Source organism: Strigops habroptila, chromosome 9 (genome assembly GCF_004027225.2).
Source record: "Strigops habroptila isolate Jane chromosome 9, bStrHab1.2.pri, whole genome shotgun sequence".
Lineage (NCBI taxonomy): Eukaryota > Metazoa > Chordata > Aves > Psittaciformes > Psittacidae > Strigops > Strigops habroptila.
Window position 1 is genome coordinate 36,944,157 of NC_044285.2, and position 25,966 is coordinate 36,970,122.

At 39.1% G+C, this 25,966-nt stretch overlaps 1 protein-coding gene across 1 annotated transcript in view; it reads left to right on the plus strand.

Moving 5' to 3' along the window:
* The first annotated feature begins 11,051 nt into the window (after positions 1 to 11,051).
* The window catches only part of DACH2 (dachshund family transcription factor 2), a 293,462-nt gene continuing 278,547 nt past the window's right edge, over positions 11,052 to 25,966 (plus strand). Inside the window, 1 exon segment of the mRNA XM_030497302.1 lies at positions 11,052 to 11,733. Within this exon segment, the coding sequence (XP_030353162.1) occupies positions 11,237 to 11,733 (497 nt within the window). The 5' untranslated portion in view covers positions 11,052 to 11,236.

Below are 25,966 nucleotides of genomic sequence, written 5' to 3' on the forward strand. Positions count from 1 at the left end.
TTAAGTAAATAAAAAGAAAGAATAGGCCATAGCTCCTCACATTCTGAAGGTGATATATGACTATTAATTCTTTATAGCTTATATAGACCCTCACATCAACCCTTCAGTTAAGCCAGAAGAGACAGAATTTTTTCCCCCACTTCAGAAGGATGCTAAGCCGTTGTAAATGTTGAGGCAGATTATTAGGAAGATTTGCAAGAATAACTACTTAAAATGGTCACATTCATTTTAAAGAAAAGAAATATAATTGGTATTTGCATAGAAGAAAATGGATGAATTTAAATTTTAGTTGATTATAATTATTGTCATCGTAATCATCATCATTATCTTTGTATGTCTAAATGACTGATTCAAAGAAGAATTTTAACACATTTCACATGTCAGTGCAATTCTTTTCTGTTTTGTGCTTTAGTGCTTGGGGATTTTCATTTGCTTTTTTCTGTCTGAACTTTCCATGGAAGCTATTGTAATCTTTTTAAAAGGTGGAGAAATGTTTCAAACGAGTTAAAATCTGGAAGTATTACATATATATATTTTTTTCAATGAAATTTAATCAAACTGTACAGAAAAACTGATACACAGATACTGTGCGATGGCACTGCAAAATGCTCTTAAGAAGGAGATTCTCAATACAAGGCTCTACCTGAGCCTGGACTGTTTGCCCAGATAAGGGACGTTAAACAGTGGTACTTACATACAGATTAGTAGGTGAACTATCTGAAGTGGTGGTGCATTCAGATGAAGATATCATTCAAAAAGTCTGTTAATAAATTGGAACTGCACGTAGACATTGTGCTCCTAAAGATTTTCAAAGTTACTAATAATTTTGTATATTTCAAGATGATGTATATTGATGCAGCTGGTATTTAATTATGTATTCCATATTATTGTTGCTACAGTAAACAGTGTGAATCTGATTGTGTGAATTTATTAGTATTGATAATTATAAAGAGTTCAAATCCACAAAATCTGAGGGTGAAAGGAGTTCTTTTTTTACTGAGTTTATATCATGTCTGAACAGAGATGAGCAGTCAAGACTACCAAGGCCTTATACTGTGGAAAGCAAAATTATTAGAAGTTTTGTAATTCCTGTTTCCCTGATAACTTTGAAATGACTCTGAAAAGCATGCGTTCTGTGACAGAGGGATCATCGTAGCCTGTGTCGTAGCTACAATTCTTGACATTTGGCATCTTTTAAAAACAGGACTTGGTTTTCCCATAACTTAATCTTTAGTGTTAATTAATTACATTTGGTTCCTTTATTCTCTAAACTTCTAATGGAAACAACTGTTAACACGAAGAGAAAAAAACCCTCTTCCGAACTAAAACTTATCTCTTAGCACAAAGTAGCTAAGTTAAATGTGATTCTCCATTGTCTTACATCACATTAGTTGTTAGCCCTGTGTAAACGTGCAAGCCAGAAAACCTGTATTTTACTTTATGCGGTCCGGTACGAGGCACGAAGTGCAGAGTGGCAGATACATCTTTACTAACAGGCATTTAAGCCTCTGTTATACAATTGTCTATGTACTGTGCACATCTTTCTTGGGTCTTCTTAAAAGGCTGTAATTAAACAATGAAATTGGACGCAATATCAAATAATGCTAAAGAGCACATTAATGTCAAGAGAGTACTGTTATGTGGAAGAAGGAGGATTTCAGTCAGCAAAACCAAGCTCGAAAACAATGTTTTCAGTCTTCTATTAAATAATGGCCAGTATGGGTAGCCTCTTCCATAAGGACTAGTGTGCCAAATGTTAATGTCTTGTTTCTGACCAGGTTACTGTGACTTGTTAAAACAATCGCTCCCTGCAGTCTTTGCTGATGGCAGAGTTTCCTGATAGTCTGTTTTCAGATGGTTTCCTGCATGACAAAGAATTCCCTAAATGGGAATACAGAAGATATATTCTAGCGGAAGCCTTATTTGTCTTTGTTAAATTAAATTATGGTGTCTTCTTTCTTATTTCCTTGAGATGAATAGATGCACATTCATGTCACTAAACAGAAAGACACTAGCAACTTGTAAAAAAACATGCTTTGAGCTGTAAATAATCATAGAATAGATGCCACTGCCCAAGTTATGGACTAAGTAAGAGAGAACGTGTTGTAAGGATTTCCCTGAACTGCCTGCTATTAGAAAGACTGACAACTGATGAGTTGCAGCACACATACAGAACAGAACGCCTCTGGCCAAAAGACAGACTGAAGTTTTGAGAGCCTTCTGTTTCCTGACTATGGCCAGGAATTTGAATTTTTAACATATACCTTGCATGTAAAGGATTGCACTGCAAGATACTGGATTCAAATAAGTTTCTCTTAGTGGAAAATATCTTAGCAAACCCAGAATTCCTGGCTAACTTCATGCACTGAAGTGACAACAATATGTTCAATCAACACTGATTATTAAAATAGCAAAGAATATTGGTGTCTGAAGCTCATTGCTCTACCACTTCTAAGCAAAAAGGGTTTTTTTTATTCTCACCAGTTTTCTTTCATTCTATTGCTTATGTCCTTACTTGGAGATTAAACAGTATCTAGAATATAAAAGAACTCACAGTCCATAAATATTTTTTTTTTAGTTTGAAACTATATCCTACATTTACATATGAGGAAAAAATTCCAAGGTCTGTATTAAACTCTGCTCTATTCTAAATTCACAGACTTTGTGGGAAAAATACAGAAGATCGTGCCATAGTATATCTATAATAATGATGGGTATAATCTAGTTAAATGGTAAAACATTTCTCTAGAAAAGTATCTGAAGAAATTTATTTGCTTTACGGTCTTCCTCAGTGCAAAATACTCTAGAATTCATGGCATCATAATACTAATGAAAAATATCAGTAGTTGTCTCATAGGGTACTGAAAGGTTTCAGCATTCTAAATCTGGGTAAAGAATTTTTAAAAACTCAAACTACAGGAGGGTTATGCATTAAATAATAATGATCACAGGTGTTTCAACCTGTACTTTTAACTATGGCCTGATCACCCTTATGCCTCCACAAGTCACAGGTAATTCTGTCAGAAAGTCAATGAAGTTAAAGTATATAAAGCCAATTTTATTTAAGATCACATATATCTTTGTAGGTTAGCAATGTATGTCACATCAACCTTGATGCTGAAGAAAAAAAGAGGAAAAAAAGTAGAGAAATTCAATAATGTCTCCTGAAGATTAAGAAAGACACTGTTAGTTTTCACGTTACTGTTTTTCATTATCCCTAAACCCACAGAACATACTGAGAATTATTTTGAGACACAGAAGATTAGTCAGGTTAAACCCAAAACCTACTCTTAAATATTTGATTCTAATCCCACCCTGTATGCCTTTGACTGAGATTCAGAGACTCAATTCTACGATGGATTCGGTCTCTCTGGGTCATGCTTCTTTAACAATGGTGAAATAGCAGAACAAGTCCCTCATGAGGCCTTTCCCTGTACTTCCTATAGAGAACTATAGAATATACTGTAGCTACTTTCATAAAATAGTTACTTTTATTCAAAAAAACATTAGGTTAATTATGTTTTCTTTCAACCTCCTTCAGAGTTGTAAAAATTATGACCAAGACGCAGGAGACAGTGGCAGAAGGCTTCAGGATGAGGCTTACTCCTTTGGGAGTTGAAAAATAGATGAGAAATCTGAGGGAAAGGCTTTTTCAAAGTCTAAGTGAAATAATGAGTCAGCAGTTGTACAGATTACTGGCCTCAACTTCCCTATACACTCTAGACTGGATTCCCTGTACATGCTAGACTGTCTTCTTAACTCCATATATATGTCCTAGACCTCTCCTTTAGGATTTTTGTTCTTCTAAGGCAGTGGGAGGTAGAGGATCCTGGACCTTATCAACTGCAAACAGCATTCCAAATGAAAGTATTTAGAAATCTTTTAATTTGCATTCTACATGAGATGTCTCTAACCTTCTTATGCTTGTGGTTTAGGAATCAAAGGGTCAAAGCAGCATGTAAAACCTCAACCAATTTGGACCAGTTCCATTGATTTTTACTCAAAACTCCAGATGGATTTCAGTAAGAAATGGAAGCATAGATTGATATTACTGCACGGCTTTCAGCAGAAATGTAGTATTTTAAGACAGTATCATAAAATTGATGTACAATGCAGAATACCCATTGATGCCAATTTCTATCAATAAGATTTCTGTAATTTCAAGAGAGTAAAACATTGAAATGTCTATTAGTATCTGAGGCAAAAATACCATTCACTTCCATGGAAACAGAAGCAGGCCCAAATTCTGACTACTAAAATATTATCTGTGTCATGAAGTATTTAATTATTTATTATTTAATTACCAGTTTAGATATAAAAGTATCAAAACATCTATGGAATTTTAGAATATGGTAATTTCTTAATATTTGCTCTCATGCTTATAAAAGATAGGTACTCCTGAATTATCCCCATATATGTGCAAAGCTGTAACAAGATCAATGAGACCTGAACACAAGGAGGCATCTTAGGATAACAGCTGCAGATGCATGCATTCTCTGCTAAAAAAACAAAAAATAAATACACATTGCTCACCCTCATTTTTCTCCCTCACCCATATAAAATCCTGCCATTACCTTTTTAGTTGTTAAGTGCATGAAAAGAAAAACAAATAAGAACAGGTAGCAGTCCCTGTATCAGCACGGGCAAAGTTCAACAAGTGGTCACTCTGAGAGGCAAGGTAAAGTGAATGCTTTGCATTCAGTTTTGGGATTTGTTTTTGATGAGACTTAATGGTCGGACTACACTTACAACCAAGCGCTGTATACTTAATGGCTGTATGGAAAACTGCAACTCTGGATCTTTACAGTCTGAAATACATATTGGTTTTAAAGATGAGCTCAAGATAATTACTTTCACAGTATTAATAATTCTGCCATTTGGATTTCCACAAAGTAGATTCAATAACATACTAAAAATATATATTCAATAAATCAATTACACTTCTGCTGAGTCTGGATAGCTATAAATTGTTTTCTCATTGATAAAATTCTGTTTATGAAAACCTATTTTCATGGAAACGACTCTTAAGATTTTATTGGAAAATGCTTTGCAGTTAAACAGAAGAATGAGAATTAATGAAAGGTCCACACAAGCCTTATACATTTAAATAAACCAAAGAAGGTTACTTTTTTATTGCCGCTTGAAGTAGAATGTAATGTCCATGTTTAAAAATACAAAAAAAATGTAAAGAAAAATTAAATACCTTCTTATCCCACTAGATGGTGGTGCCTTCAGATTACGGCTGAGATGCTCAGACACAGCACAAGAAAACTTTTCCTTTCTTTAGCTGACCTGCAAATACAGAATGAGAGATGAGGTTGATCTTGTTCCTCTGGGAGTATTAACAACCAGATATAATGACTTACTGAATATATTTGAGTACATAGTATTGTGTTCATAGAAGTTTGCTGTAAAGTGCATTTTAAGTTCAATACACATCTAATGGAATTAATTTTTCTTCCTGAAGAAGAAAAGGTGCAAATACTGAACCTTAATTGATTGTACCTCATGTAATACAACCTTGGTATAGTAAGATCCTGGCTTTGCAATTTTGCTGCTATCCTCAATCAAAATCAAAATCCAGATTAAAGTAGCGAATCATTAGCAACAACTCCATCTTAGAATCATAGTTTTGTGTTTTTATATTTCACCGGAATGACCTTAAAGTACTACTTGCGTTTTTATACCACAAACGTACTCCTTGCTTTAAGAAGGAAGGTAATTACACATCATCTAGACAAAAAGTGACAGTGTCTAAGCATTAAAAGGGCACATCACTTAAACAAGTGAAATTTTAATGAATAGGAAAAGTAGATGGGACCTTGTCTGAGAGAGTATTTTTGTGGTTTAATTTTCTCAGGTTCCTATAGTAAATGGTCAGGAGAGTTTGTCACAAGGCTGTGTCTGTTGGGGACTGTCCCAGGCACAGGCTCAGCATCACACTGAACGATTGCAGAGGGAGGAAGCCTACGGAGGCAAACTCACACAGAGCAGCCAGAGTATTAAATGCATAGCCACTGCCAGTGAGCTGGGCAGCTGTCAGTCATGCCCAGACAGGTGATCCAAAGCGAGTCTAGAGTTTCCCGTGTAAAAGGCAAGCCACGTGGACCAACTGCTGTGTGCACATGGTTGCTCCAGAGACCATTCTCTCAAATTTGCGCCAAGGTAGTCAGTGAGTGGTTGAAAGCAAGTTCTGAGACTTACACTGAGAAGAGTAATTCTTTTTGCTTTTTAATTTTGCTTAACATTATGACGTACATTGATAGTATGAAAAAATTAAGATTTAAATTCATAGAATGGTTAGGGTTGTAAAGGACCTTAAGATCATCTAGTTCTAACCCTCCTGCCGTGGGCATGGACGCCTCACACTAGATCATGTCACCCAAGACACTGTCCAGAGCTGTTTTATGGATGATGAACTCTGGTAAGATAAGCCCTAACATTAGATTTTCTAGTTGTTCTTTTTAAAGATGGTGTAATGGTACAGAAATGGTAAGGATGTCCCTAAGTGTCTTGGAAAAGACAGCATTAACAAAGAATTCCAGACCTTTACGGCAGTCCATAATTGTTGCTCACTGTATTTTACTTCACATCACCCTGCTCCCAGGTGATCACCCATTTTCTAATACCTAGTCATTTAAAAAATAATCCTCCTTCTGGCACACTCTAACTTGTGTTTATTCGCTATATGTTCCCTTCTGTGTATTTTATTCTTTCTATTCTACTCTCGCCCTTGTCAATTCCTCTGTACATTCAGAGGACTGAGGCAGATAAATCGATATAGAAATGGATGTGGATGCTCAGGTCCTCTGTAGACTGTTAATTATTTTGCATGTTAGAATCTTCCCTAACTGTATTAGAAAGAGAAGATCCATTCTTACGTTCTCTAGAAAGGTGGGTAGGATTTTCTGAAAGCCTGAAGCAGCAAAATCCACTCCAGTCGTTACTCACTGCCATCAGGGGTTGAAATGCAGCGTTTGCCAAGAGTGCAAGTTCCTTTATTTGATCTCTTTGACTGTACCAGTATAACTGCCAATCACAGGAAATACCTCTAATAACTCTTCCTTTTACTTAATAAGGAATACCACATCTTTAAAACATTAGAAACAGATGTCACTGCATTACTTCACTGCTGATGTATGTAATAGAAATGACACACTAATTAATTTAATGCAGTATAAATGTACTGATTATTTATCATGGCTGACAATGAAATTATGAAAACATTCAATTACAATCAGTGGTAATTCATTATTTATTGATTCTGCATTATGCACACATTAATACAATACATTTAATTACATAAGAGAAGGGATCATTTTTCTATTGATACTTAGACATTTAGATTCATCGGTTTTATATAAAATCCTTGATGTCGAGGTGGGAAGTTTTAATCCACAATTCCAAAAAAAAATCCACTGAAATGTCAGAAATAAATTGAATACAAGTGTCAAGTACTAGTGCGTCTAGAAAAATGTGGGCACTAAGAATGACATACTAATTTCAGCCTCTTCTTTTTCTCACGTCAGTGGCCTACATTTGTTAATATAATCATGCTTACTCTTTCCTAAGGAAACCAAGGAATTAAACACTAACCTAGCAAAATACTAACAATGTTTTCTCTTCCTTTTCAGGCCTTTCTTCAGAATTAGCAATATCAGTGGTTTGCACGCTCATGATACAAATGCAAAGATCACCAGGGTAAGTTAAGAGCGTTAGATTGGGCCCCGAGTAATTTTTTTAAGTACTAGGAGAGTATCAGTGTCACAAGGGCTCAAGTCAGACTGGAATTGAGAAAAAAAGGTGTTTCATTTCATTATGATGAGAGTGCATTGCAAATGCATCTTTCAGTTATTTTTTTCATTCTTCATTTTGGGCCCACAGTTACCTCTGACTCCTGTAAATCAATGTTCACATTTATCCCTCCCCATTTATTTTAGTGAAGATCCAAGTTTTTCACTAAACCCTGCCATTTTCTCCTTCTACAATCTACTCACATTGGACATACGTGTATCAAGTCTATAGAAAAATTTCTTTATACTAAAAAAATAAATGAAATAAATCCACAGGACTTTTTACATGGTAATACCTACAGAATTCTTTTTTCTATTGTCCTGCCTCATATTTGGCTACAGTAGACCAAGATAAAACACAAATGTCCTTATTGAGCTTTCCTGTTTTCTAGAAACAAAATTATTATTATTTTTAATTAATTCCCTACTGTGTCACTTAAAAAGCTGTCATCATTTTTTATCATTGTTGCCTCCTAGTCAATTATGTCACCCATCATTTTCTCTATAGGATCCTTGTAAGCCAGTAGCCACATTTATGCCAGCTGGCAATAAGCAATTTCCAGAACGCTGTTGACTGGCCCTGTCTGGAATGACTGGGACCTTCCTCTCTTCTTCCATGTCTCAGAAAAGAGCTCTTCCACATTTCACTCCAAGGGGGCATATGTAATGATGATAACAACAAAAACAAACAAATATAACAAAAACCTTTGCTTGATATTTTGCCATACAAACACAGACAATTTCTGTATAGGACTAATACACAATACACCAGCATTTCTATACATGAACGTGTGAAGAAAACAGAGTACTTTGTTTGCCAGTCTAAAAAGAACAAAAATATTGAAACTTTAATTTTAAATAAATATTCCAAAATAATTATTTCAGCTATAGGGAGGCTTACTGGTTTCTACACATTCAAGTTGCTTACTGCTGGACTCTGTTCAAATAAACCATCTGGATACTTTACAACTGACAAGATATTACTGTGTGATTGTTAGGCCTTAGTAACTTTGCCTTGTCTTTAATAAAATTACAGAGAAATAATAATATCCATTGCTATAGTTGATTTGTATATGCGTAGTTGAACTGGACGGCTGCCTGGTATTAATTCACAAACCTTGAGCATTTTCTGAGTTTGAGAACAGTTCTTCTCTCCATGGATAGTCACCTCTCAAGGGTACCGTTTTTACTACAGCCTTTATGATTTTATATTGCTTCATGCCACTCCAACTTGCTGGGTGTTGATGCGCAAGGCTTCCTCTGGCCTTGCAAAAATTCAGTCTTATTTAGAAATATGTTTAGCTTATGGAAGACATTAAAGTCAAAAAGGAAAAAGAATTCTCATGGTGGAATTTGATTGTCACATTAATCTCAAAGCAAAAAATGTCTTTAAAAGGGCAGTGTTTGGATCTGATTTATTAAATCTTCTAATAGCAATTACATCGAGAAGATTAACCCCCAAAAGTTTCTATTTGAAGTCAGTTATTTGTTACTTCTATCATTTCCAGTATATAAAAATCTCAGATGAGTTCAGGGCTTGATTGTACTAAAAACTTTGCCAATGTAAATAGCCCTGCCCCACAGAGCTTCCAATCTAAGGTTCTGATCCTAGAATGATGCATCAAGTAGTTTATGAAATATGAGCATTCTTATTAAAAGGTATTCACTTAAGCCTAGCTTATGTGAAAAGCCTGCGTTGGTTTTAGGCAGCTAGGCTAGGGGCATAGAACAAGTGGCCAGTCATCTTGGAATGCACATATAATCAATGGATTGGTTCCTCTAGAGTGTAATTTAGTTAATTTAATTTAGTGTAACAAATATAGCACTTTAGTTAGCATAAAGTCATCTCCCCTCATCTAAAATGGGATTATTCATAATGCAAGAATATTAAACTTTGCAGATAGGGTGCCTAAATAAGCAAGCCTAACAAAAAGAAGATGATGATGGCATACAAAGCTGTGCGATCATGGAAATAGTTGAAATGCTCTGTTGGTATTGCTTGTTTGGTATCCACTTGGAAAGTTTTGTTCATACTTTTCTGTTTGCTTTGTTTACTGAATGCTATAGGAGGAAGTTAAAAAAAGAAGGTGTGAAGAAGTTAGAGGACTAGGAAATAAGGAAAGATAAAAAAAGACTGAAAAAAGCGGAAACAAGAAAAAATTATGTTGATACAAAGGCAGAAGAAGAGGAGGCTGGGAAAAGAGATGTAATGTAAGTACACTAGGAGAAAGTAAGCAAATCGCCACTCTAGCCAGGTGTGTATCTATCAGATTCAACCCCTTTATCTAAAATTTGTATGACCATCTTTCGAGTCCAATTGTTCAGGGAGAAGGGATGCACAAAGCTTAGCAGTTCTTTTGTCAACTGACCTGCTTCAGGTGAAGGAGGCACAGGATCTGTCTGGTTCCCAAGACTGCTGGGTTGTACTTGCATGCAGCTGAATGAGATACCATATGGTGCTTCTGGAGCATGAGGAGAGGACTGATGCCATTGTATCTAAAACACAATTGATGCCACACTTGAATCTGGAAATTACATGCAATTACACGCAAGACCTCCCGAGAACAGACTTTGCCTCTTGTGACCCATCACCAACTTCCACATCTCCCACAGTCTCCCTCGTCCTGCCTGCACAGCACACACTCCCTTCACTCACTGACTGGCTTAGTTTGCTTTAGACCTGATGTGCTGCCACGGCCTCCACCGTCTCCTCACGCAAGAGAATAACCCCGGGTTGCTGGTCCACAGCGAAGAGGCGGAAAGCCGGGTGCATTATTTACCTAACGGAGTCTCGCGCTGCTAACCTGTCCCCACACCGCCCGCCTCCCCCGAGTTCTTTTGGCTGTGTCAAGGCACAGGTGTTTTAACACTCAGGAATGTACCAGAGCGCAGCGACCGCTGAAACTAACTGGGAAAAAGGGCCGGCACCCGGACCTGCGGCGGACCAGCCGCAGCCTTGCCCTCCTCTCCCTCAGAGCGCCGGGGCTGAGCCGCGGGACCCCCTCACGGCCCCGGCAGAGCTCACCGAAACTTTCCCAGCCCGCGGCCCGGGCGCGCTCTCCTCACGGACCCCCCTCCTCACGGACCCCCCTCCTCACGGACCCCCCTCCTCACGGACCCCCCTCCTCACGGACCCCCCTCCTCACACTCCCGCCGCGCCCCAGCCCCGCCGCCTCACGCCCCGCGGCCCAGGTGCTGCGGCCGGCGCGGCGCTGCCCCGCCCCGCCCCGCCGCCCGCAGCCACTCGCCGGGGCCGCGCCGGCGGCGGGCGGGGCGCATTGGCTGGAGGGCGCTGTCACTCTTCCCCCCCGGCGGCGCTGGGGAGGGGTCTGGGCGCGCGGCTGGCGGCGGCCGCTGCGTGTGAGAGGGCGGGCGCGCGGCTCTGTTTTTAGTAGTAGAGCAAAGCGCGGGGCTGAGGCGAGCGGCGGGGAGCCGGGCTGGCCATGGCTGTCTCCGCGCCGCCTGTCATCGCCGCAACTTCCAGCGGCGGCGCGGGGGGCTCGGCGGGCTTGTTCCGGGCGGACCCGCTGTACTCCAGCCCCGCGGAGTCTCCGCGCCTCACCAACAGCCTCGTCAACAGTTTCCTCTCCGCCGGCAGCGGCGGGGCCGGCGCGGGCGGCGGCGGCGGTGGCGGCGGTGGCGGAGGCAACGAGTGTAAGATGGTCGACCTGCACGGGGTGAAGGTGGCCTCGTTCCTCGTGGAGGGGCAGGAGCTGATCTGCCTGCCGCAGGTCTTTGATCTCTTCCTCAAGCACCTGGTGGGAGGGCTGCACACGGTCTACACCAAGCTGAAGCGGCTGGATATATCGCCCGTGGTGTGCACGGTGGAGCAGGTCCGCATCCTGCGGGGGCTGGGGGCCATCCAGCCCGGCGTCAACCGCTGCAAGCTCATCACCAGGAAGGACTTCGAAACTTTGTACAACGACTGCACCAACGCGAGGTGAGCCGCCAAACTTCGCGCTTCCTCCGGCCGCTGGGGGCCGGCGGCCCGCGGGGAGCCGTTCCTGGGGCGGGGGTGACGGGTCCCGGCTCTCCTGCGGCAGGAGATGGAGGGGAGTCCCCCCGGGGCGCTTCGCGCGGCGGGCCGAGGCGCGGGGCCGGGGTCGGCTGTGCTGGCGGGGGGGTGAGCCCCGCGGCGGTGCCGACATGAACTGCGGGATTCCCCCATCCCCCGGGACCGCTGGGCAGCGGAGCCGTTCCGCGCCCCCATCTGCAAACTTTTCCCCTAGCAGCGAGAGCGGGTAGTTCCCGTATCCACTGCGAGCAAATAACACAAAAGTTTTATCCATATTTTTTTTCCGCTGGAACTCTCTGTTCTCCTCGGGATCCCCCGTTCCCGGGAGGATGGGCGCGGGCTGCGGCTGTCGGCTCCCGGCCGGTGACCGCCGGGGAGGCGGGCGGCGATAGGCAAACTATTGCCCGGTACCGAGCCGGAATAATGGTGCGTCCCGCAGTCGAGAGGGCTGGTGCGGCCGCAGCCCTTGCCCTGGCGAGCCCGGAGCGGGTGGTATTCCTGGGAGATCCCTGCTGGGTGCTTCGTACTTGGGGTTACAATCCTGGCTCGAGACCTCAGAGCTGCTGCCTTTAGAAATGGTAATGATCTAATAAACACAAAAACCCTCTCGGGGCTCAATATAAACACGAAGTGCAGTGGGGTCGGATGCGAGGCAGGGTGTGTGGAGATGATATGACTAGTTCAGCAGTTCGTGCTGTACCTCCTCAGAAACATTTGCATTTCAGTGTGCTCCTGCTTTCAGCCTGGCAGGAAACTTTTCTTTATAGAGGTTGTTTCGCAGAGCTTTGAGCGCGGTGTCTTGACTTGCAGCATGCAAATATTTGTTAACTTTGGTTTTCGTGTCGCTAGTTCTGGCTGCTCAGCACCGAACGTGTTGGGTGGGGTATGTTTAATAACACCTTCAGCACGCGCTGATTTGGGGCCTGATCCTGTTCTTGCTGGGAGCTCAGGCGGGAGCAGACCGGACGTCCTTGCGTGAATAGCAGTATTTGTTTTGTTTCAAATCATTTTATGTTACAGGTGACACTTTAGGGAAGCTTGCACTCAATTCCTAGGCATGTTTATTTGAAGTATGTGCTTTTTCTCGTGCTCATGTTGTGTTATTGTGACACCTTCTCCCGCTGCCTGTTTGTTTCAGTGTCGTGCACCTCTGTGACATCACAACCACTGCCTTGTTAAAATGATGGTGTTAAAAGTAAGGTCTGAGACTAATGTATTTGGATAAAATTAATGTAGGATTACTAAGGGACATATTTAGCATGTAAATGCTTCCCTGAAATATTTCTGAAACTCGACTAGCATGCACGTTGACCATTAAAGAAATAAGTCTTTTTAATTTCTGTGACTGTGCCAAAGTTTTTACTTGGGGGAAATAGGAGATTCGATTTGATGATACAGCCCTTAGGTGCAGTCTGATTTTTTTCTCTCTTTCAACCAATGATATAAGATCCAGAAATGCTGAAGCGTTAAATGTTCAAAACTTGTATTTCACGGACTTATGGTGTGATAGGATAAGGGAATAAGTAATGCAAGGAGCAGCTGAGAGGGGAGGCCAGAGGAGCTGCGTACAAGTGAGGAGCTGAACAATGCTCTGAGAGTGGGTCTGAAAGGAGCAGTCAGTAGAACGAAGACCTGGGCAAAGGCTGAAGATCTGGCAAGGGTGCTATTGAGAGGGCATCCAGTAGGTCAGAAGCAAGTCTCAATGGAGTCAAAGCTCTCAACTGAGACACTGCATTCAACACGTGTGTAAGCACAATCTCTCCCTGCCTAGTTATGAAAACACACTGTATTTTTTTACCTGTTCAGGAACACCAGATCCTATTACATTCCCTAAAATGTTTCTCATTTATCAAAACATCACTTAGCCTTTGTTTATATCTCTTTAAATGCAGCTGGTTCGAATAACCTGCTGATGTATTTAGCGTTCACGGTTTCAGGTGTAAGGCATGATGTTATCAGCACACATGAAACTTCTCTCAAATGTTGTAACTTAATGTTAATTGTATTCCATCATGCTAATTGAATGCTTAATATGTAATTTTATTTACAGGTTTTTTTTTTTCCCTTGAACAGTCCATACTCAGTGGGAGAGAATGTTGGCTAAAAATAGCTAAATACATGAGTGAGCTAATTTTTGTTTGCTGTGAAGTGACCTAGGAACCACTGCAGTGTATGGTACCAAGCAGATAAAACACACTACAACTGTTACAGCTATGCATATGGGATTTAGGGTCTGCTCCTGGGAAGTAAAGTCTTGGAAAAATGTGATCTCTTAGAAGCAAACCCTTCGATGTGTGGTGTTCCACTGCATGACTCAAGCATTACTTTCAACTCGGAATGTTATGCATTGCTTTTTTAATATATATATATTAATTTATAGGGATTTATATACGTGTTTGAATACTGTAGAAATTAAACTCGAGCTGCCAGAAAAAGCAATAAGAAATGCTGGCTATCATTGTTTTCAATGTTAGTTCACTTGTAAAAGTCAACATCTCTTATGTTAGTGTATGCTTTTAATTATATTTCTGTTGCAATGTCAACCCTCAATTACATATAATTGAAAAAAAGAGAAGTTCTACTTCTCCTGCTTACTGTATTGAGTTTATGAGCTCTGTAGACAAGCTCAACTAAGAGCTGCAGAGAAATACTATACCTGCAAGTGAAAGTTTTTTGTTTGTTTGTCCTGTGTCTGTAACCCTAGTTATGTATAGCTAGCATCTTTGTGGTTTTTTTAAACAGTACATGTATAATTTTCATTCACCTGTAAACAGAATGTTCCTAACTTTGATTATCGTTAGCCATTATCATCTAATCTAATTTGGAAGCAAGGTTTGTAAAATGAAACTAACCATTCATTTCATTACAGGTAGCATCGTCAAGTGAAGAGTGAGTACAACATATTTAGACAATTTAATTACTAATTTGCAGTACCTTAGAAGACTACTTAAATTACGGACACATGTTTAATTTTAATAGTAAAGCATAACATTTACTTAAAGTAGAAAACTATAACGAGGTTTTACTTAAAAATGAAAGTTAAAATGATAGAACATTTTTATGATGGTAAATGTAGCAATCCTTAGAATTATATGAGTATGATTATTTTACGAGGCTTCTGCATTTGGATGCTGTTGGCTACTGAAAAAGCATAGTGTTGGTCTGGATTATCCCGTGAATAGTAAGAATAATTCCCAGAAAACAGCGTTTTAATACATGGCTTATTTTTTGTGACTTAAAGTGTCTAGTTAAGGTAATATTTTGTATTACTTGGGCTATTCACAAACAATAAAAGGCTTTAGAAATGAGTTTAAGCAGTAAATGCAGACATTTTATTTTATGAGATAATGAGGGTCTAGTCATGTTGTCTATTAAAAGCTACCTTATAGTCAGCAATACTGTCTTTTATTAGGAGAATGATGTCAAGATTATAATTAAAGCGATCCAGTCATGTAACGCTGCACAGAGCTTCCTTGTATATTGATTTTAAATGTGGACATCTGATGATAGCAACTTGTTTGACTAAGTAAATATTTAGTATGCATTCAGACTTGGCCAAACTTGTGAGTTTTGGAGGTTCTAGTATGTTAAAATAAACCAAAAATTACCAGTTTCTGAGTTTCCTGTTCTTTCTTGGAAAGGAGGCTCACTTAAAACATTCGTGAGAGAGATCACTAGCATAGTGGATTCTGCTAGACATGCAGAAAGGAATTTTTCCACTTCTGAGCAGATTAATTATACTTTTGGAAAAATCCCTCTTTCTTTTTAGACATCTTGAAAGCCTATGCTTGTTCAAAACTACTAAAATACTTGAATTTTTTCATCAGATGCATATCCAATCTGGAGAAGCCTTGATTAAAATTCCCTTCTTTTTTTCATGTCAATAGAGCTCCCCATTTGAAGTGTAACATGCTTTTCCTCCAAAATGGAGTATTTGTGTGTTTCCTGCATGTGTATATGCATAATACATATGTAATTTTCTACCGAGACTTCTACAACTGAAAAATACTGTGTTTTTGTAGCAAAGACAAAAAAGCTAAACAATTAGGTATTAATGATATTCTTGTTGCATATTCAAAAGGTCTTTGCAAGCATTTCTTCTCCTTTTTTTTCTTTTCACCATTTCAACCTGCAGAACTCTTCACTGTCACTTCAAATCACACAATTCTACAAAGATAAAACAACATTTAAACTCATTTGCTTTGGGAGGGAAATTGAGCATTTGCACCCAATAAGCCTGATTGTGGAACTGCATGCAAATTGTGTTTTGATTTATCTCTTTTGCACTTTTTTCCATTTGAATTGATCTTGCATTAATTTTGCCAAGCGGCTCTGTGAGGCTGCAGATGTTGCCCTGTGTTTAATAAATCAATGAGACAGATCTGAATGAATCACTTCAGATGGATTCTCTGCTCGGTTTGATGTCTAGATGTTATTCTTAGCTTGTTATCATGACAGATGCATTAATGTTCCCATACACTGCCAGCAATGTCAAAGAGATTGAAGCTTTTAAAGTGGCGGTATCCCCTTTTCCCCCTTCCGTTGGAATAACTAAATTACCTTTAGGAATAGGTCAAAATATAAATTTAATCACAGCATCATTGTGGGGAAGATGCTAAACTTCTGATAGTATTGTAACACAAAGTCAGACAAATACAGTTTTGTACAGAATGATTAATTATTCCAAAATAGTGGAGATCAATATTAAAATCTAACCATAGGATAGCTCCTTAATAGAGTAACCACTTTCTCAACATTAATATTTCATTGTAATAGGAATGATCCGAATAAATAATATAAGACTAGAACATGTTAAAAGTGTTGCTATAAATAGAACATCATTGTGTCCAAATTGATTACAGGCTGAAGTAAGGCTTTTTCTCTCTATCTTTTTTTTCTTTTTTCTTTTTTTTTTTTAATATTAATAATTTTCTTTTAAAGTTAAATGTGTCTGAATTCAACATCTTCTAGATTTAAGATAGGTATACTTGTTAATTATGTTTCTGTTACTACTTACCATTTAGTGCCAGATACGTTAGAGAAGTTGTCGATCACCGTTAATTTCTGTTCTGTATAGTCTGGTATCCATTATCTTGGAGCAGAACCTGTGGAATGCAAATCATAAAAGAGGCTGGAATGTGTCTTTGTGGAATGGTTTTAAATTCTGGAAAAGATTGCTCAAAGCGTAAAGTACTCTGCCATGAATAATGAAGATCTATTTCCCACGTAGGCTACACATAGTTTTTATGGGCTTTTATTCCTTATTAGAAGACTTGTGGTCTTCCTTGTTTTTCTTTAGAAGATAAAGTAGTATTTTGTGATTTGCTTCAATCATTTTGTTAAACCTGATCTCTTTCTCTATGATGTGTTATTTTAATGTTAAAAATTATTGTGACTGTTCCTTTTTTTAATCTCCCCTCAAACAGAAGAACTTTGACTTCTAGTCATTAAGGCTTGTGAGAATAAATTGGAAAAACTGGCTGTAACAGATCTAGATTTATGTTGGCATTCTTGGTATTCTTGCTCCAGTAGTTCCAATTTGATAAAGGAAACAATATATGTAATAGAAATTCACAGTTTATTCAAATGAGTTTAAGCTTTAGCATTGTTATATTTGCCTTCCTTTCACCAATATATCAATGTGTGGCAACAGCATTATACTCCAGAAGTGACCAGCTCTATAGATGGGAAATTATTCTCACACTGGGGCTACGGTTGGGCACGCAGCCTCTGTTAGTGTGTGCATTTGCTTTTAAGGCAGGTGAAAAAACTTTGGTAGAACTGAGGAGCAAAGCAAAAATTGCTGAGTTAGAAAATCACCTTTGTTGTATGGCAGTGGCCTTAGTGAGTACCCACCTTGGTAATTTTGCAGAAAATACTTAACATGAGCATTCTGAGATACTTTAAAGAATTGCTCTTGTTTATTTTGTTGCTTACAGGCTAGAATTCATGTTGTGCAAGAGGTGTTTGTCAGTATCAGTATTAAAAAGGCGTTGAAATCTGGGCTGTAAAGCCCCTGTTTTGACTTGGCTGAGGTGGACCTACCTTCCATGCCACTGGAAATTTGCCAGAACAAGAGCAAAGAACTTAGAAATGTTTCTAGGATTTGTGCCCTTCTCATCAAGAGTGGGACATTAAAAACCTGTGTTTGAAAGTATTGTGTGTATATGGTGTTTTCAAACAGGTACTACATTTTTCGTCTGATCTTGTTCCTGCTGAATGAAGGATCCTCAGTCTTTTCTGTGCCTGTTCAGAAAATTCAAAATCATAATTTCTGGAAGTTATGAACAAAGCTATTCAAATCCATAGTTCAAAATACTTAAAATTTCCCATCTAGTTTCTTTTATAAGTTCTTAATGTGATCATCAGTGTAATAACCCCCCTGAGGTATAGGGGAATGCGGTGTTTTAATGATTATTTACGTAATACTAATTGCAAAACCAAACAAGATGAGGATACTTCAGAATTCTTGCTGTCTGTGACATGTTACTTTGGTGTAAGCTAAGGCAAAATTTTTCTATGTTATGATTAAACATGCGTTACCAAGCACAGTACATTAGGTAGTAATGATTCTTAGTGAGTTAGATTTATCCTGCTTGATACTAGAACCGTCCCTCAGGGCTAGATGCTTTTGATCTTTGTTCCCTCTTGGTAAAGCATGGCTTTCCAAAGTGACTTAGTAATAGGGTTTTCCCTCTCTCCCCATTCTACAACCTGTAAGAAACACTGATACCCATTAACTTATGTCCTTTGATACCTGGCCAGAAGGGTCTAATATCTGAATCCTACAAAGCATAATAAATTTGTTTGCTTTCCTTTCTTTTTGGTAGCACAGCTATGTTGTTGTTTTTCATGTGCGTACTGTGCTTATTGTCACTAGCAAGCATGGGGAGATTGTATTTCCTTGACAGTACATCTTGACCTGCAAAGGCCCTTTTGCTCATTAAAATATATTGTGTCAGAGCCTTTCTTGACTCAGTTACAAATACCACTTCCCCAAAAAGTAAGAACCAACACAAATTAATAGTGCTTGCTTTCTTAGTTTATGGTGGCTTGAAGTGTAGTTTAGTAGTGTATATTGTTGTGTATACATTAAGGTATAAAATGTTCGATTGCAATTGTGTCTGATCTTATCAAGTTTCTGGAAATTGATATCTGGTAACAGCATTTAACCTACATCTCGTCTATCTGCTATCTATGTGATGGGTTAAAAAGAAAAAGTAGTATCGATCTGTAGCTGGATTAAACTTTGAAATCGGCAACAGCATAAGCACAAAAGGCTTTTTTATGATTTCTCAGCTTGCCATTGATCTACCAGTTTTATTGCATTCATTATTTATTAAAAGAATTTGCAAGCTAAACATAACGTTAAGCTAGTTTGCACACAGGGACTGCACTTAGGAAATTGAATGGAAATTGCATTAGAGATGAACATCTGTGCTATTTTTCCACTCGCGTGTTTATGGGTTTGTATAAAAGGTGTATTGGATTAACAGTTATAACCATTATAGCTTGCAGCAATATGTGAGAACCTGAAGCATTTAGTAGTTATTTAGGAGGGAGACTCTCTTTACTTATACTAAAAAGTATGGTAATGCCATCACAAACAGTGCTTTTATTGGATTATTCTTTATTAATGGGCTTTTTACTAGTAATGTGTAAAACTTGAGGTATCTAGCTATATTATGCATGTTGTTCTATTATCTCTGCTACATAAAGCTCCATTAATATTGTCATTAATTGAAGGTTTCTAGTGACAGTATTAGTTAAGGATTTGGCACGTAGACACTGGAGTATTGAAATGAAATGTATTTTGTAAAACACAATAGGAACATATGTATTGAAAGATCCTTAGAATATATTATATGTTCCTTCAGATTTTTCCCATCAATTTAACTAGTTTTCTGTCCTCCTTGAGCTAGGCAGCTTCTGTAATGTATCCTATTAGTGAATCAGGTGAAAATCTTAATTATTTTGAAATCTTCGACTTCGGTTCACAAGTTCAGTTGCTCTCAACACCAGATGTAGATGTGCATGACATGTAAAATATAGAGTAGACCTAGAATTTTGAGGTCTTCTCCCGTAATGATTTTGGATATTTTTTTTTTGTGCTCCTTCTATAAAATAGAGTCTTTTGTTTTGGGTGAAAGGTACATATTTAGAATCAAGATGTTACTTGTTTTATTTGATCTAAAAGTATGTGCAGTGTAGTCTGTTTATGACTAGAATGTACTGAAATATGTCATGTTTAGCATCACCAGTGCACTTCCAGTTACTGCATTCAAGACTCAACCTGATACATCTCACCAGCTCGTAAGACTGTTAAAGGTTTCCTGTGCTAAGGAGCAGAAATGTTCTTTGTGCCAGAAGGTTGTGCTTACTCCTAAGAATGCCACCTCTACATTTTTTTTGTTTTCTTTTTTTCCTCTGGTAGGATGAGCCTTTCAAGTCCTGATAGCATTTTGAATAGAGGTAGCTCTCATTTTTAGTTGAAAGAATCTCAATACTTTTTTCCACATCACTTTGCTCGTGCTGTTACTAGTCATCTTAACTGTTGTTCCCAGCCATAGGGAACAACAATCCTGCAATCACAGTTTTCATATTATATCAGATAATGCATTTCAGCTACCCTGTGAATACAGGTGGAAGTTAGATTTAATATGGGATTTATGTAATTAATATATATACACACATACTGATACAATATATACAGAATTTCTGGATTACAGAATATAAACTGAATTTCTGGATTATACCATAGCCTCTCTCCCAAACCATGGGAATAAACTTTGATTTTTTGGAACACTTTCTATACATATTTATAAGAAGAGAGGCTTTGGAAAAATCCAGAGATTTAGTTTAAATTGCATTTGCTATGGACATAAATTAAATTTCCTAAATGAACTTTTATGCCTATATGTTCTAACTTGGTGTTCTTACTTACAGTCTATAATCTTTTTTACTAATTCTCACAGCCATGTGAGTGAGTAACATGTAATTTTATTTCTGTCCAGTCTATAAGAGGAGAGCTTGTGATGCCTTCATGGTTCTTTCTATCAGCAGAACATAGAGTTATTCTCTCCTGTTTCCAGACCTCTATGGACAGGGGAATTGGAACGGAACACTTTATTTAAAAAGTTAATAAAAATTATTTCACACAAATCTAATATGTTTTGCACAGTCACAGAGTTGCTGATGGTGGCGGGGTCCTCTTGAGATTATCTAGTCCAACTCTTCTGTTTAAGCAGGGTCAGCTAGAGCTGGTTGTCCAGAGCTGGACAAAAAAATCCAGATGGAGTTTGAGTATTTCCAAGGATAGAGACTCAGCCTCCCTGGGCAAGAGTTTTACAGAATAGAAAATAACTGTGCAGTGGAAGAAAGATTTTTATTGGCACGTTTTAGGATTACTGGATGTCGTGGTTTAAGCCTCTCCAGGACACTGGATTATGTGGGAGTTGTTGAAGCTGCGAGTGGATGTTGCGGCAGCGCCTGACGTGGTCGCTGCCTGGCTGGGGTGTCACTCAAGCCAGGCCAGCACGGATTCTCTGCCACCGGAGCAGTGTGAGTTGTAACCCTCTATGAACTATGTCATACTCCGATTGTGCTTTCCCTCCCTCCTGAAGGATTGCCTGAAATCCTGTATGTTTGTGCTGATGAACTGGCTTGTCTTATTCCCCACCGCTACCTGAGAAGGAATATTTTAATTTAAAAAAAGGTGGCTGTAAGAGAGCTCTTGGCACATTGTGCCAGCAGGGGGATTTAGTTACTTGGATGTTACAGTAATTTAAGAGTTGCTAATTAAGATCAAGCTAGTTTAAAGAAAAAAAATATTTTTAGCTTCATTTAGAACTTCTAATCAGTATATTTAAAATATTACAGATTATGCCTTTTCTTACGCATGTAGCAGTTGTTTTTCCTAGTACAAATTTCATGTGATAGCTAATAGACTGTTTTTATAACGATTAATCAGAAAATGTTCTGTGTCTGTGAAACATTATCCCTGTTGTTTTTTGTGAAATTTAATGAAGGCACCTCGCTTCACTGCTGCAGCTCTCCGGAGCTGCCTCTTTTTGTCCTCCTGCTTTTAAATGTTGTTGTGTATTAAAGAAGGGCAATTTTCTAAAAAGCTTCTGAGATAATAAAATTAGCAGTAGGAAAAAAGTCAAGTCTTTCCAATGAGGCTTAAAATACATGTTTAAACAAAACAAAACAACAAAACAAACTGAAACCAAACACCAAAACCCAATGTCTCCCCCCAGAAAACCCTTCCAACAACAAAACTCCCAAACAGAACAAGGTAGTAAAACGCTGGCAGTTAGAAACCAACAGAATATGAATACTGAAATGGGACCTAAGGCGATGAACTCAGCATTGTGTTTTCTCTATTGCATAAGCTAGTTATTGAAAGATGTACTTGTAGGTCTGTGGAGTTTTTTTGTGGGCTCGTAAGGTGCTTTATTTGGTGTGTTTTGTATGGCAACTCGTGTACCTGATAGGTGACTTCTCAGAACACATCGAGTTGAGCATCTCATCGTTGAGAAATCATTCTTACCTGCTCCAAGGTGGTTCTGACTGTTTTGCAGAGAACAAAGTAGCAAAGTTATCTATTGGGGCCCTTTGTGCTCTCGCTATGAGACTTGCTAAATATGCCATCTATACCTTCTGCTCCCCGCTGCATTTTACAGGTGTGTGTTGGCACAGCAGCGTGCTGTGCTCTGCCTCAGGCTGTGCCTGTGTGGAAGGGGTAGTGCATTGCTCTCGGCATTTGCAGCCATGGTGCAGCTTTCAGGAGGATCTTGGAAGAGGTCTGGCCAGAATGATCACTCTAACAAGCTTCAAGTCTTGCTCTCTCTTGTAGTAAGGAGTGCTTAGGAAGGTTAATTGATCCTGCTATCATACACTGGAACGAAGATTTCTTGTCTCGCGTCAGAACCATAATCACTGCTTCTTTCTTCCCTGTTTTTATGAATTGCCTTGTTGCACAGCTGACTTCTGGTTCAGACAAATCTGTTTTTTCCTGCTGGAACTCAGGAAAGTTTGTGTCTTGCAATTTGATGAAGTACTTTTCTCTTGCATGTTAAGCTAGAGGGTATTTTTTTCATTCATTTATCTTGGCTTTTTTAATATGCTTTCTTCAAAATTTTACTATCCCCTCAGCCAGCAGTCTTCTAATAAACTGGCTGTTCCGTCGTCTTAGTTATTCATCCTTAAAGGCTTACGATTTTTTTAATCTTACTGACTGAAAAAGTTAACCCTTTATTATAGTGGGAAAAATCTGTATTTGTGTCTGTGTGGAAACAAAATGAAATATTTTTGGTATATTTGTTGTAGGCATCTTTACTGAGTGATGCATTGGCTTGTAAAGTAGTTGAGAGTAAGTCAGCAGATGGTTAAATACATTTTAAGAACTTCTCCGAATGAAGATAAAACAAGTGAGTTCTTACACCAGATAGAGGTGTAAGAAGATCTGGATCTTCTGATCCAGATAGAGGCTTTTTAGAAGAATTATTATTTTTTTTAGCCATTCATGTGAAGTTTGTGTTAGTATAAGTTCTGTCCCCTCCCCTTTCCTCCCCTTCCCGAGTCAATGATTTTTGGTTTTGTATTGCATCTCTAAGTGTAGTTAGACAGGTCTTGTAGCACTGGCTTCTCCTAACCTACAGCACATTTGTCTGTTCCTGTGTAACCTCTTCTCTAATGTTCATGAGCCAAACAGAAGTAGGAACCTTGCTTATGCTGGTTGTTCTCTACCTGCCTGTTACAGAAGGCACGTAGCCATCCTCCCAGTGCCTCTCAGCTCTCTGACAAGGGTGGGTAATTTCAAAACAAGATGTGATTATTTAAAAGTTACTGTCCTGCCAGTGTCAGGTAGCAATAAGTGTGTGTGCTTCACATCTGCTTTCTAGGGGACAAAAAAGAAAAACAGAAAAATGTTACACACTGCATCTTATGCTGATGGACTGCTGGCTCACAGTGAAGTTGTGTCTTTCCAAGTGTAAAGCCTTAATAGGAGTTGGTTATTGATTTACAGGGAGAAGAAAGGAGGAACAGGGGTGCTGAGTTGGCGGAGGCAGTGTGTTTGTCTGGGATTCCTGGGTGTTAAAGGCCTGGACTGCAGATAGTGTTCTTGAACAATTCGGTTTTGTAGCACCTGTGCAGTTAGGCAGGGGAATCAAAGAGAGGTTGGAGTCGCTGTGTGTTGTGTGCAGTGGGTGTGCAATAGGCTGATGTGAGCAGAGCATGTTGGAATTGCCGCAGGAGAGCTGATGATGGGTACACCGCATGTGGAGTACGTTGAATTTATTGTGGAATTTCTTGCTGTGGCTGTTCTGCAATTATCATTTCCCCCTACCTGCTGCTGCCCCATGTTTCTCTTTGATATCTCTAAGTGCTTGTGGCTGTGTGGCTACACAGCCTCATCTCCCCCCACCCCCCGATTGATGTGTCATTGACAATAACAGCACAGTAAATACTCAAACAGCATTCCATTGTAGACAGTGATTGCGAGGTTCGTTCATTTTGTTGAATGGTCATTGAGTTGTCTTTCAACTTTTAAAGAAGTCTTTCAAGTTAAAAAAGTTCCTTGAGATATTCTTGGCCATGTTTTGATACAGGGGTTTAGGTAAAACTTTTTTTTTGTTTTTGTTTTGTTTTGTAACCCTCCAAACACTTACTTTTGGGGAAGTTTGGTTTTTTTGGAGAGTTTTTGATGCAGCTGTTCACTTTCCTGATTTCTAATTAGAAGCTCTTTTTCAGCATCTTATGCACATGTAATAGTTGGTCTGATGATGTCACATTGTTTCCAAAATAATCCCCTTTGTCTAGCATGAGAATGTGAGTGATAGCAAACAAATCTACAGGCAAGAAGTGGGCAGAGAACATCTTGATTTAGGTGCTTAGGTTGATTATTTAGTTCTATGACTGTGAGCAAAATTGGAAACTGTTTTTCTGCTGCTGATTTTTCATAATGGCCTATTCTGAAACACCCATTTCAATAGCCCCTTTTTCCAGAACAGACATGGTCTTTCTGTTCAATTCATTGTGTCTCTTGGAGTGATGCTACTGAGGTCTTAAAACATAGCCCATGGTGGTGAGAAGCTGATCCAACTGAGTCATGGGATAGGGAGGAAGAAGTACAGGAGATTTAACACTGAAGGCACTTCAGGTGTTAGTACCTCAGTTACAGAATGCGTTAATATTCAGCTATAAGCTTTCTATGCAACACTATGGAGCAGATGGAATGAACATGAAGGCTTTGGATCTTGTGTGAGGTTGGAGATTGCTTTGTCCTTTTGACCTCATTGCAGATGAAATTCTGCGATGGAACCGTTGCAGAACCAGAGCCTTCCAATTGATTTCAGTGGTTTTGGATCAGGAGCACAGAAAGCAATCAAAACTAAATGCATATCCACAAACTAATCTGTAAGTCACTTTGGTCCACACCAGGAAACATTTTGTGCAAATTCAGAAGTGGAGTAATGAAAGGATCCTTTGGAAAATCGGTTTCAGCAGAGTATTGGGAAAACTAGTATCTAAGAAACTTCAGTTCTGTTCAATGCCTATAGACCCTGTGTTTCAAAGCAGTAGCAGTCTCACAAAACAGATGGGATTGTTCATTATTGGTATCCACTAATATAGGTGGAAAAACTTTTAACTTTTCTCAAGCTGAGATAGAAAACATGATGAAGGGTAAACCACTGTGTGCCTCTCTTTCTGAGTACTGCACAAGCTTAAGTTTTTGTCAGTGGTTAGTACTTCACACATGCACTTCATTTTTCTGGGGATCCTGTGCACTTTCTGAACAGGAATGGCAGTTGGTGGACTATTTATTACTCATTCTGGTTTTGGTGGAAAATTCGGCCTTGTATGTCATTTAGACTTTGTGACACATGTAGCCTCCCAGGGTCTAATGACTTGTCTGCAGATGGGCTGTTATTTATTACAGTCATGTAGAATAAAATTGATTGTCTTCTAAAATTAATTTTTCATTTGCCTGCAGCTCTGCTTTAATAGAGGACACACAGTTGCCTGTTTGCAGAAATACTGTTTAATCACATTAATATCTCAGCCCCCCAGGCCGGTGAAGATAATTGTACAAACGAACAGCGAAATCTGTATCTTTAACTTCTTTTTATGATTAAATTATGCAAATGACTTA